General features: G+C 44.0%; 1 protein-coding gene across 1 annotated transcript in view; it reads right to left on the bottom strand.

The window, feature by feature from the left end:
- The window catches only part of DENND5B (DENN domain containing 5B), a 115,970-nt gene extending 103,818 nt beyond the window's left edge, over positions 1–12,152 (bottom strand). Inside the window, exon 1 of the mRNA XM_034063027.1 lies at positions 12,041–12,152. Within this exon, the coding sequence (XP_033918918.1) occupies positions 12,041–12,152 (112 nt within the window). The remainder of the gene's footprint in view (positions 1–12,040) is intronic.
- Between the last annotated feature and the right edge of the window lie 801 nt (positions 12,153–12,953).

Genomic DNA, 12,953 nt, shown 5'->3' with positions numbered 1-12,953 from the left:
GTTTCACAGGTATGGGTGAAAAGCACTAAGAATTACATGGCACCAGGACCTCTCATCTGTAGCTCCTTTTGCTCACACAAGCCTGTTAGCTCTGATCTCCCCTCCTTCCCCCCAGCACCACAAGTTACCCTTCCTTCCCCAACCCACCAGATGGGCATGGGACAACACACTCTCTGCCTGAATCCAAGTTACGTGGCTGCCAATTAGCCTACCAGGATACACACGTGGATGGGCCTCTCTTGCTTTATAAAGTGCTGTGGCTTTCCCTACAGCCTTTGTATTATTGGAAGGTTAATTAGGATCTCTGCTCTAGCTGCAGGGACTTAGCAAAAAAAAAAAAAAACACAACTCTTTATCTTTACAATTTCACCTCTGACAAAATTAAATTGATCTGTGTGCTCAGAAGTTTGTGGATAAGGATACAGACTGGTTTGGAGTATTGGTTTTTTGACTTTTTTTTTAAGAAAAAACAAGTCTGGTGTGATCATGTTATCAATCACAAGCTGAGTTTCAAGTGTGATAACACTATAGTATTAACAACACAGATGGTCTCCCGCTTAGCGTCAGCTTTCTACCAGTGTACCACAAGCAAAGCTGGGACACAGTCAGCAGTCATTGGCATGAAGTGCTGATAAAAAACCAATAACTGAAACCCAAGACAGATTTTGAACTGCAAATCATTTTTGGATCTTCACCACTATCAAATATGATGTATCTTGGACACTCCACTGTGATACCTGCTCCGAGCAATTCATTCTCAGCTCTGGGACAGATCTAAATCTGTGCCTTTTCTCCCAGCTCCTGGACAAATGCCTCCTCCCGTGCCAGCACAGACCTGCAGGCAGGGAACATGAATACATGTAGGCCCCAAGACAAGATGTTTTCTCATTCTTACTCCTGTTGAAAGCACAAGAGCTGAACTAATCAGGGCCCTGAGCCCTGGGTCACAGCCAGGGCATCCACGCCAGGGACCTCAGCTCTTTCTCACCTGCTGACAGGGACAAAGCAGGGCTGAAGGGTCTGAGCTCATTAAGGCAGAGTTTTCATGGGAAGTTCAGCCTGCATTAAGCTAGAAGGGTTTTTTTTTGTTGCTGTTTTAACAGTGTTAGACAGAGCAATTTTCAACAGGGCTTGCTCTTTCCCCTCCCAACTCACCACCCTGCAGGCAGCATTAGGAAGAAAGGAAACAAAGACACAGGCATAGAAATGATAATAAGTTATTAACCAGAACTGCTATTATTAAAGCTAACATCTCCCATCACTGTTCCTCTTTTGCTAAATGCAGCAGCAGACCACAGCTGCTTCACCCTATGCAGATGTTCATACTTACACAGGAAAAAAAAAATGATTACTTAATAGCATTCCTTATACCAGGATTCTTTAGCTCTTAGTCATTCCTTGATTTGAGATAGAAACACTAGACTACACATCCCTGCTTGAATTAAGAGTCAAACAACATCTGTTATCACACTCACTAAAGCCAGAAAGACTCAACATATTTGCAAATGCCAAGTAAGACAAACCTATCTCTAACAGCATCATCTTGGGAAAAGGCTAAAGATGTAATTCATCTGCACTGAATAGCCGCTATCCTGTTTTCCAGATGTAATACTCTCTCTTAATAGATACATAACACTAGTCAGTAGAGACAAAGGCTGACAACCTGAAAATGGGTGCATTAAAGGCCCCATAGTACCATTCTTGCTGGCCTTGACATTCTTGAAGTGTTTACAGGGCAAAAGGTACAGCAGAATACACCCTTTCAAAGCTCTGTGACAGAGCATACATCCACCATCAGTCATTTTACAAAGCACCTGGCAGTTTTTAAGCACCGTGAGTCACAACCAGCCATTTCGTCTTCATATGATTACACAACATTTTAGGGGTTTGAGTGGTTTTCATGTTTTGTTTGGATTTTTGTTTGGTTGGTTTGGGTTTCTTTTTATAAAAGGTGAGAATTCTTCCCCAGATACTTGGTGCTATTTTCAAATAGTTATAGTGGAAGAATAAACAAAGTGAGAAAGCACAATATCTGCATTACAAAAAGTCCCATTCTATAAACCATACAACAGCCTTTCATCTTTCCCCATGCCAGCCAGCATCACACCTGAGAGAAAGTCTATGCTAACAGAGCTGACACTTTGTTTTTAAGCACAGAATTGTTCATAATTTTAAATTCATGTCAGAGTATTGCAGTGCATAAACCAATCAAGAATACCCAGTGGGAATGCTCATGAAAAAACACAATTGTGTGAATAAATAACTAATCAGCAAATCTGCCCCTCCCTCAGCAATGAAAAGCCAAATATTTCTTGAATTGTATATTTCATTCTTTACTCAAATACTTCATAGTTCGAATTTAAAAAATAAATCCCAATTCTCTTTCCTAAGCATCTCACGGGAGACCAGAGGGCCCAGCAGAAAGTATTTACACCATTTGACTGAATTCATCTCAGCAGCAACCTGGAGAAAAAAGAGGATAGGCTCCTAAACAGGGATTTGGACCTCCAGGTGGTCTGCAGGCCAGCAAGAACCTGCCTCCAGAACCCATCAGACATCCAAAGTTAGTGTAAGCAATACCTATTTCAACCATGAGGGCAGTATCCTCTCCCAGCAGGTTCCAGCTGCATCCCAAACTTCAGTCAGTGCCACAGAAAAATGGACTCAGTCAGAGATCAATGTGATCAGACAAAAGCCATTTATTACAAAGCATCTATCCTTTTTACACTGCTGTCTGTATCTGCTTACAATGGCTTGCTGTATTATAATTGGATACTTGGTGTATTATATTGGATACATATACAATATAACTTGCTGTATTAGTGGATACATATTCAATGGCTTGCAGTATTAAGATTGGATACATATACAATGTAGCACATAGCAACTAGTATACACTTTGTTAAATTAAGGGTATGGGAACCTAGCCTTTAAAACTTGCTAACAGTTCACTATTCTGTATCTTAGCACATTCCAGTTTCTTCTTATCTTGCTTGCATTGTTACTTTTGCTTCTTTACCCATAGCTTTCTTCATCCTCAGTTCGGGTCAAGCTCCACGTAGGCCCTTGCTGACTTGGGAACGTGGCCATTCTTTGCTAAAAATCCATCCACAAGTCAGTCCAAAGCAAACTGGTTGACCTATTGGATCAATACTTCATTGAGAAATTCCCAGTTCAGTGAGCGATTGGTTTCATTGTTCCATTACAAAGAGCTCAGTCTCTTGTCTTTCTGTGACAAGAGACTGGGAGCAATTCTTATACCTGGACAGCCCCATGTAAGCAGCATCCATGGTGACACTTGCTTTCTCTTTGAAATTATAGTTATTGCTAACACAGGTAACACTGCATTACATCACATGCCAATCAGTTTGTACATGGAAATAGCTATGCATGGAAATGAGCATAGGTTTATAGAGATGCTAAGTGGAAAATGCAGATTTATACAAATAATTTCAGTCACCCATGAAAAGCAACAGCCTCTACCCACCCATGACAGCTAAGCTTTACTTTTCCCCCCCCCTTTCCTTCTAATCCTGTCATTGTTTACACAGAATGCTGTTTCAGATTAATCCTCCTTACCCTTCCACATGTTAGTATTTAACATGACAAGAGAATACCAAGAAGGGGCTGGACCGAGGATTCTTCTAGCTTTCATGCTCGGCAACCTACCACTCACACCCCTTCAAAGCATGATTTGACTCCATTTGATATAAAGCTTGTTTGGGGTTTTGATTGCTACTAGGTCCCAGAATTATTACTGCAATTTGATGAATAACATGACTGTAAAGTGAAGCCAAGTTCATGCTCCAAGCGGAAGCAAGGGAGCTCACACTTCAAGACTGACATATTTTTAAATTGCCTCTGAGCGCAAGAACTGCTGACATTTTTGTATGAAATTGTGAAGGCTGTTCTTTTGCGAGAGAACTTTCCTCTACAGATCCACCAAAACCAGACCTCTCCTCTCAATCCTATATTCTACTCAGTGTTATTTTTTATACTATCACTCAAAGTAGGTCACTGAGATCTAGCAAAGTCCTTCAACCAGCACTACATGGAGTACGTATTAGCAAGGGAATACCCTTTCCCTTTCACTCTTTCAGCATCTGTTTGGATGATTTGATATTATTTTTTATGGATTGATTGGGTTGGTGGAGAAAGGAGGAGGAAGCAAAACCTCACACCTCAAAGGAGCATGGCTTCACATTTCCAACCAGGCATCTTCATCAAGCCTAGGACACCCTAATGAGAAAGATGAGAAAGCTCTCAGCTAAGATATAATGATCTGAGCCAAGTAAAACTACCTTTGACTCCAAGCTAGGAGCATAAATTGTTTATATTTTCATACTGGTAGTGTAACAGAAGCTTCTTCCATCCATGCCAGCATCTGACACCTCAGCAGTCTGTCACACATTGGTCATCTCCCCAGTATGTGCCTTTTATTGTGATGATCCATCACCCTTTCTTCCCTAATTACTTTTGAGATTATCAGTATGGCTAATGTGACCAAATAACACAGTAAAGGCCTCCTGCTTCCACACTGAAATTTGCTATTCAAAGAAATTTTGTTTGAAAGTTTCCCCACCATACATATTTTATTTGCTATTCCTGGTCAAGAGGTAGATACTGAAGTAATAATAAGTTATTTACACTCGCAGACTTTATGTAGGTTCACATATTGACTTTCATACATTCAGTTCCTCTCCATGTGCACAAGAGATGGCTGAACAATCTACTTGTAATCTTCTTCTCACATACATAAGCAGTCCTACATGACCTCAGATAGCATCAGCCAAACACCATAGCATCAAGTGGACCAAAGTGGGTTCCCCCCCCCCCCTTCATTCACATTTCTCATTGACTCCAACCTTCATTGCAACAGATCAGCAACTGCAGCAGGGAGCAGCGTGCCAGCCACATATCCAGTGTCAGCGCACGCCAAGGCTTTGCGGGCTGTACTCTTGCCAGCAAGTTTCAGGGACAAGCTGGCATTAAGGACAACTTGATTAGTGCATGACTAGGAGGTGAAAAAAGGCAGTCAAGAGAGCCCTGAGACCCTTGTCCTGCCAGCTTGGATTCATCTCAGCCTCTCCTGAAGCAGCTTATTTTTGAGGTATTCCTATGGCAAGCTCCAGGCTAGCATAGGAATGCTGTGGGCAGGGTGTCAGGGTGCTGGCACAGCTCCTGCTGCGCTGGGAAATCTCTTTGGCGAGGACAGAAAGGCTTCAGGGGCAAACAGCAAAGAAATCAATATTACAGTCATAAACTGTCACAAGCAATTCTGACATATTCAGTTTCTGCTCTTCCATTTTCAGAGGGGTGGGTATCTCCTTCCCTCAGATGCTACCATCCTCCAGCACTGTTAGGACCACTGTAGAGGTGGACATCAACACAGGAGCCTCTCTCTGCTGGCAACAGGGACTTTCCCCTCCAGCGTAGGCTCAAATCACCGCATCTCCTCACACACCCTACCAACATCCAGCCGCAATGATCCTGATCTGGCACTGCCATACTCTTCAGGACACGTACATGTCTGCCTGCTAATGCTCTTTGCCTGAGGCAGGTAGCTGTAGTCCCAGGGACCAGGGCTCTCACCAGTCACTGCACCACTGTACCACTAGCCACCAGGATGGAAGCAGCAACTTCAAACTGATGTGCAGGAACAAGATTAGGGTTGGATTTAGGTCATTCTTGTAAAGGACAGCAGCAGCTCAGCCTGCCAGCACTTTCCTTACAACTGCTACTTACACTGCGTTAAGGAAAAAGGCTACCTACTGCAATACTAACAGGCCAGTTACCAGGATTTCCACAGCCCTCATGTGGTCACACCTTCTTCTTTGGTGCTACCACAACAAATGCTGACAGTGAAACTGCCTCTGAGAGCGAAAGAGGGTTGTCTTTCTAAGTGGAAATTAAAACAGCAGCTTACCTGGCAAAAAAAGTACAAGAAATGCTCTTTGGTTTCTCATTACTGAGTCTGTGCTATTGATAGGAATAATGATGGTTTTCCAACCCAATCAATACCTTATTTTCAAAGGAATATAGTAAAACAAAAAATTAGATGAAGGCAAATGTATAACAGAATAGACACACCAGGACTGGGGGAGCATTTACACCCAGTGTCTCTCTGGCATATACAGAGAATGAAAGTGCTATTACTAAAGCATAACACATCACAGCCATTAGCAATTCCACAAATACTCTGTTATCCAAGTAGGCAAGAGAGTTACTCCTTGTTAAAGGTAATTGTAACTGGAGATCATACTTGTCAATAATATCGACAATTCTTTATAGAAAGCACTGTTTCCTTTGGCTGCAGAAATCCTCCTACAGAAGCTAAGTCTTTAATGTATAATTCAGAAATCTGTAAAAAAAAAATCTGTATGCTGTTGCAATGGAATTCTATTTTTCCCCAGTAGCAAGAAAAACCCCAATCAACCAAAATCCTCCATGTTTAAGTAAATCATTACAACAACTATCCATGTTACCACTTTTAAAGATGCTGAAGAAAGCAGACACAAAACATTGTTTCTATTATTTCCACTTCAGCATTGAGGTTGCACTCAAGCAGGGATTACCTCCATGCTCTCTTTAACCAGAAACACAACACTTAAGCAGACTGTTTTTACATGAACAAAATATTAACCCAGATTAGATTTTTATCAAACAGGTTTCCTAAGTGTTTAGCCAGTGTTTTCTTGTTTATTATGACAATTTACAACAGTTACTTCCATAAGACAGCTACTCCATCCAGTCCTTCATCCACAAGACTTGCTTATTCTAGCCATGAATTCAGAAGACTGAGTGGTGCATTTGAGAGCTGCTTCCCAAGGGGAGCAGGAAAAATGCTTGAGTTCTATCCCTCTCACAAGCCCTATAATGATCAGAAATTCTCAGCAATCTATTGCAACTGCTTCTGAGGGGCAAGTTAAGTCTTGTGAAGCCATATGTTATAAGCCATCTTCTTTACTTGTACCACTCTTACCTGCATCCAGGTTACTTAACCTGGATAATGCCTAAAAAAATGCTTTCTGCAACACTGGACTGTACTTAAAAAAGGAAAACCAAAACCCCTGTAGTCACTTTTCATTTACAACAACTAATTTATGAACAGGAACCTCAACTGCTTAGAAATTCCTTTGTCAAGGGACATTTCTCAGTCTATTTTCAGTTAACTAGGAAAAAACACGGTCACTTGTTTTCAGAAAAGCCACCTACACGAGAATTTGTATCTCTGTAGTAATGCCACCAGGCACTGCAGGGTGACTCGGCACGAAGGAAGCGCGATGGATAAGTGCACAGGCTGCGGGGAGACTCTGCAAGGCGCGAGCACACAGGTGCCAAGAGCACACAAGGACACAAAAGTCTTTCAGCTTTCTAAAAATAAGAGCCTTCTAGATAAGAGGCACAGTTAGCCAGACTGCAGCATGCCCTGTTTGGCTTCCAACACTATGAACTGAAGTAACGCTTCACTGGGGAAAATTAATACCTGATACCTGCATATTGGTAGGGAAACAGCATGAGGCAGGAATAGGGTTTATTTTCCCCAAGGCACTCAGCATTTCCAATGAGCATGGCCAGTAAGCACTCTCAGCTTAGCTCATCATAAAGGAACAGAAATAAAAGAAAAAATAAATTTGATCTTAAAAGTAGAGTAATGAAGCTCTCTACAGTTTTAAAGAATACATTGTGTCAGGCCAATAAGATAGGGGAACTTATTTTTATATTATGCAATGGTTAAAACTGGACAATGCAAAATGTTACCAGACAAGACAATGGAATGTCTCATCACTGTAGAGTTTTAAGGTAATATTTTATGTTTTATGCATGAAAAATCAGCTATAAGCCTTTTCATTTCACACACCAAGAGAGCTACCACAACTCAACCAACATGCACATTCTGAGATGCAGAAGCACCATCCAACATGGCCCTTCAGGCCCCAGTTCCCATGCCAGCTTACTGCATCCTCTTTCCTTCCAAACTGCTCCAGCAACAGCATCCTCAATGGAGCACAGAACAGACCTTCCACTTGGGAACAGAACTCCCATCCCTAAATCTCTCTCTACTTTCCTCCAGAGCACTAAATAATTTCCCCAGTAAAAGACACTTAATTTTCTTCTTAACTGAGTCATATATATTCTAGATTTTGCTAAATTGTAGTTTGTGACACTCTGTAACAAGAAACTATAAAATTTAACATGCTCTCAAAGCAAAATGTAAAATCCACTACAGTCAGAAAAATCTCATGCCTTGCACATACACTGATAAAGTTCATATAGTATGACAAAATATTTAATAGAAACAATTTAATGAACAATTAGGTCTTTTTGTTTAAGGCAATGTTACATATCTATTATAATGAGTTCATTTAAGCTCATGCAATTCCAAGACTGATACAGCCTCAAAATGGCTGGAAGAAGTAGGCATGAAGCTGAAAGTGAACCAAAATGTATTTTCCATCAACCCTGAATATGAGAGAAAAGCTCCCTTCATCCTATGTTAGTGGAGTTCAACAGGGCACAAAGCCCAATACTGAAATTTTCATGCTTTTCAAGATACTTCATATCAAAAACCCCGTTTTTCTTTACTGACCTCTCTAACCATTGTTTACATGAGAGAGGAAAGGAAACTATGTTCCTACAGAGACTTTTTTCTTCCATCCTTGACTGACAGCTTTTTGATGGTTCCACAAGTGTTTTGACAGTATTATAGTCCATACGCTACTTTGCTGCATGCTTGTATACAGTACCAAGTTGAATAATTAGGTAAACAGCTTTTTATTTTTCAAAACTAATTAATTTTAAAACCCCAACTGAATCCATTTGAGAAGTCAGCTGTGGAGCAATTTCCCATTAAAAACCAAAGGTAGAAAATCCTCATCTACCAAATTTATTTTAAGTGCTGAGCATCCACAGGAACGAGAAACTATGTATAAAGCAAGTAATTCTTCTCTAAAGGCATGTCGAGACCTAATGCAACTTTAAAACTGGTTTTATTTCAATTTGTAAATAGACCTAACAGCTCTACAATAAGAATTAAAAACACAGTTCTTCACCCTGCCTCCAAGAGCATCACTGAAACAGTTCACTTCATGCCTGACCCAGTAGATGACTTTTTAGCTGGGGGTTTGTTTGGTTTTGTTTTTACTGCAGAGGATTTGCATGGAAAGAGGTTTTGTGTTTAATCTATCAGGCATGGAAACCCTTCACAAGGGGTGGCTCCTGGGCTGTCCCCAGCGCAGGGAGGGCGCAGGTCAGGGAGCTCCAGATGACACCAGAGCTGACTCACTGGCAGCTCCTTAGCACACCACGTACCCCAGCGAGGTGCCAGTGCCTCAGCTCATCACCAACGAGTCCATCTGGAAGCTGGAAATCCCTCGAGGATATTGTAACTTGTGCTTCTCTGTTCACAGAAGAGGCCCTGCAGAAGAGCTCCTCTCATGCTCAGCTCATTCCCTCTCATGATTTGCTTAGCCCTGGCACAGCTCCATTAGGTCAGACCTGGCTTAAGCAAGGTGCTGTGTGTATGCCAGCTGCTAAGGGATTCATACGTGTGGAGGTAAGCAGGTTCTTGATTACTTTTTTTGCTAAATCGGGTATGATCTGTACGGTGACGTAAGTCACAGCAACTCTGCATTGATGCTGTGACTTACCTCTACAAATTCTTTAAGCATGAGGAGAGCACGATGTAAAGCTATCACAGCTTAATACTGAAAGAACAGGATCATTTCTTTCTGCAAAACATTGTAAGAGCACTTTTAGAAAGAAATTGCCTTCACTTCCATGTTTCCTGTGATACAATAGACTTTCTGTTTCCTCAAGCATCTTCCTCCCCACCTATTCTGGCAATGAATTCAATTGTAGTAACTTGGGTTTTGAAACCTGTAACACAGATTTCTAGAAGGGATCTCGCTACTGCCTGCCTACAGTGGCATTAATACTCCCCTCAGGATACATCTAAAACCAGAGTTAATTTTTCCATGGCTGTATTATATTTGTGGCTCACAGCACTCCCTGTTCCTCTCTAACATTTCCAACTGCTGTGCTCCCAGCTGATAGCAGGGAACTCTTGTCATGAGTCCCTAAAAATATTACATTGCTCAGTGGTGATATTAAGTCCCATCATGTTTCTGTTATTCCACTTCTTCCTCTATCATATCCCAACACTCCTAGGTACTGAGAGTGCCTCCCAAATTTGCACTATCAACAGTTATTGTGTGCTCAAGCCATACTGCTGGACCTTGCCTAGTTTAAACCAGTTGACAATATTTCTGCTTGTTATTTCCTATAGGGAGGAAGGACTAAAAAGAACCCCCCTTTCTTCCAAAGCAACTATTTCTGGCAATTTCTCTTTGAAATTATTCACAGTTGTGCTCTATTTGATAAATAGGAGTATCCCAGATGTGCCAAAATGTCTTTCCTTTAATGAAAAATGAAGAGGGAGACTTCCTTTAGCTTTGAAATCTTTTCAGTGTTGCTGAAGCAGTTCAACTAAACCTACTGAATGACCATAAAAGATGAGTCCTGTTTTCAAGCAGGAGCCCACCACATTCCGGCTATCCTTGAGTAGCACTCCCCAAGAACACACCAGCACATCTCGCTGGGAAATAGCAAAAGCCAAGTTTGAAAGTCTGGGTACTCATGAAGGAAGGCACAGCCTGCCAGTCAGCACCGCTTTAAAAATAGTTTATTTTCAGATAGAAGAGTTTGAGATGACTCAGAGATTAAGTAGCTGAAACCCCACTAGGTCATATTATGCAAACCAAACCCTGTATGCCATCAGATGAGAGATGGCTCACGAGGCAGGAGTTTGCTACTAAAAGCAGCAAAACTGAAAACATACAATTGAAGTCACTAGTACCCGTGTGAAAGCAGAGATTAAAGCAATGCTTCAACTTGTAGATCCATGGGCTACCTCTAGTGTGTGCTCTTTTACAGGTGACAAACATACGAACTTCAACCAGGGTACAATGATCAGTACAGACCAAGCCTTTCTCTCACACAACCAGAAGGCAAGGTGTTTCCTGACCCAACAGCAGCACAGACCCTACCGTGATCTCACCCCCAGAGGTGTCCACCGTGACAGCATCGCTGCTTTCAGCTTCGGCCACACTCACCCGTTCGCCTGCAGTGCAAGCCCATAGGAATGGCAAACTGTAAGCATTTACGTGCTTTCAGACTTCTAACTCAAGGAGGAAACATTCAGCACCCATGCATTCAGCCTCGTTATTAAACTTACAGGCAATCGAGTTCTCTGTGTAAAATCACGACTTAAACAGTTCCCTTTATATAAACAAAAGTGACATTTAGGAAGAAATACTGCCTTATGCCAACATAATCAGCTCACATCCAGTCATGAACCCTCCAAAAATAAACATTCTGGTTAATGTGCTAGATCCCATAGTAATAATTTTGTTCTTAGATTCAGTAACATTTTCAGGGGTGAAGGAAGAAGGAAGGATGCAGGAAGAATATTTTCTGGACAGACATAAGATGTGAATAAAGGAACATAATTAAAGACGTGATTCTCTTATTTTATTCAGTTCTTCCCAGATCCCACATCCTATTCTTCCCCTTTTCCAGCACAAACAGGGAAGACTATCCATCTGCCCCAAGAGAAACCTCGGTCATTCAGCTCCCTTCAATCCCGTAACCCCGGGTACCCTTCTCCCCCCGGTCGCAGCCCACCGCTGGGAGCTCCCTTTCCCCTTCCACCATTAGGGACCAGAGCCAACAGCGGGTGGAGGGGCCCTGCCTGCGGGGAGGGCGCATCCCGGCTGCCGCCCGACCGGCAAACGCTGCGTTTCGGTGGATGCTCCCCCGGCCACCCGGCGAGCGCTTCGTCTTCCAAAGTTGCTCGCCCGCAGCGGCTCCTGCCGGCTCGGAGACCCCCTTCCTCCCTCTTCCTCCCCTCGCCCCTCCTCGGGGGGCGCAGACATCTTGAGGCACCAGATCCCCAAAGCCCGCCGGGCCGCGGCCAGCCGCAGCGGTGCGGGTGCGGCGAGGCCTCCGCAGCGCGCCGGGCCCCGCCGCTGCCGCTCACCTGCCAGTTCGTCGGGCTCCAGCCCGCTCTCCGCGTCGATGCCGCACAGCACGAAGTAGTGGGCGAAGCGGCAAGGAGCCGCGCCGGGCCCCGGGGCGCCGCTCCCGCTCATCCCGCCGGCGGCGGCGGCTCCCTGCGGCAGCGCGGCTCTGCGCGGCGGGGACGCGCCCGGGTGGCCGGTCACGGCGCGCCGCCCCCCATCCCCTGCGGGGACGCGCAGGCCGCAGCTGGCGGGCACCGAGCAGCAGCTCCGTCGGCGACGGGCGGACAGCGAGCGGCCCCGCTGTCAGCTGAACGGGGCGGGGGGAACGGGCGGAGCCACGCTGCCGGCCCGCCCCCCGCGGGGCATTTAAATCCCGGGCGGTCGCGGTGCCTTCTCCTGCTCCCGCTCCGGGGCCTTAGCGGAAGGTTATCCGCACTTTGGGTGTGAGGGATGCGGAAGAGCTCCGGGAGGCTTTGCGGGGCGTTGTGGTTTTGTTCTTTTTTGCACAGTTCTCGGGTTATGTGATTCAAGCTTATTGCCTCTTTCTCCCGCCCCCCTCAGGTGGGAGCAGAGGGGATGGCTTTTGTCTGAATATGAAAGAGAATCATAGAATCACCTAGTTTGGAAAAGACATTTAAGATCAGCAAGTCTGACCGTTACCCAGGACTGCCAAGTCCACCACTAAACCATGTCACTGAGGGCCTCATCTACACGATTTTGTAACACTTTCAGGAATTGGCGATTCCACCACTGACCTGCACAGCCTGTTCCAACGCCTGAACACCCTCTACAGTGAAGAAATTGTTCCTAACATCCCATCTAAACCTCCCATGGTATAGGTTGAGGCTGTTTGCTCTTGTCCTATCATCCGTTACTTGAGAGATCAGCCACCTCCTCTCTCCTTCCTCCTTTCAGGTAGTTGTAGAGAGT

This window comes from Melopsittacus undulatus, chromosome 5, assembly GCF_012275295.1.
Source record: "Melopsittacus undulatus isolate bMelUnd1 chromosome 5, bMelUnd1.mat.Z, whole genome shotgun sequence".
Classification (NCBI taxonomy): domain Eukaryota; kingdom Metazoa; phylum Chordata; class Aves; order Psittaciformes; family Psittaculidae; genus Melopsittacus; species Melopsittacus undulatus.
The sequence above is the reverse complement of the archived record's forward strand: the minus strand, read 5'-3'. Positions and strand labels throughout refer to the sequence as shown.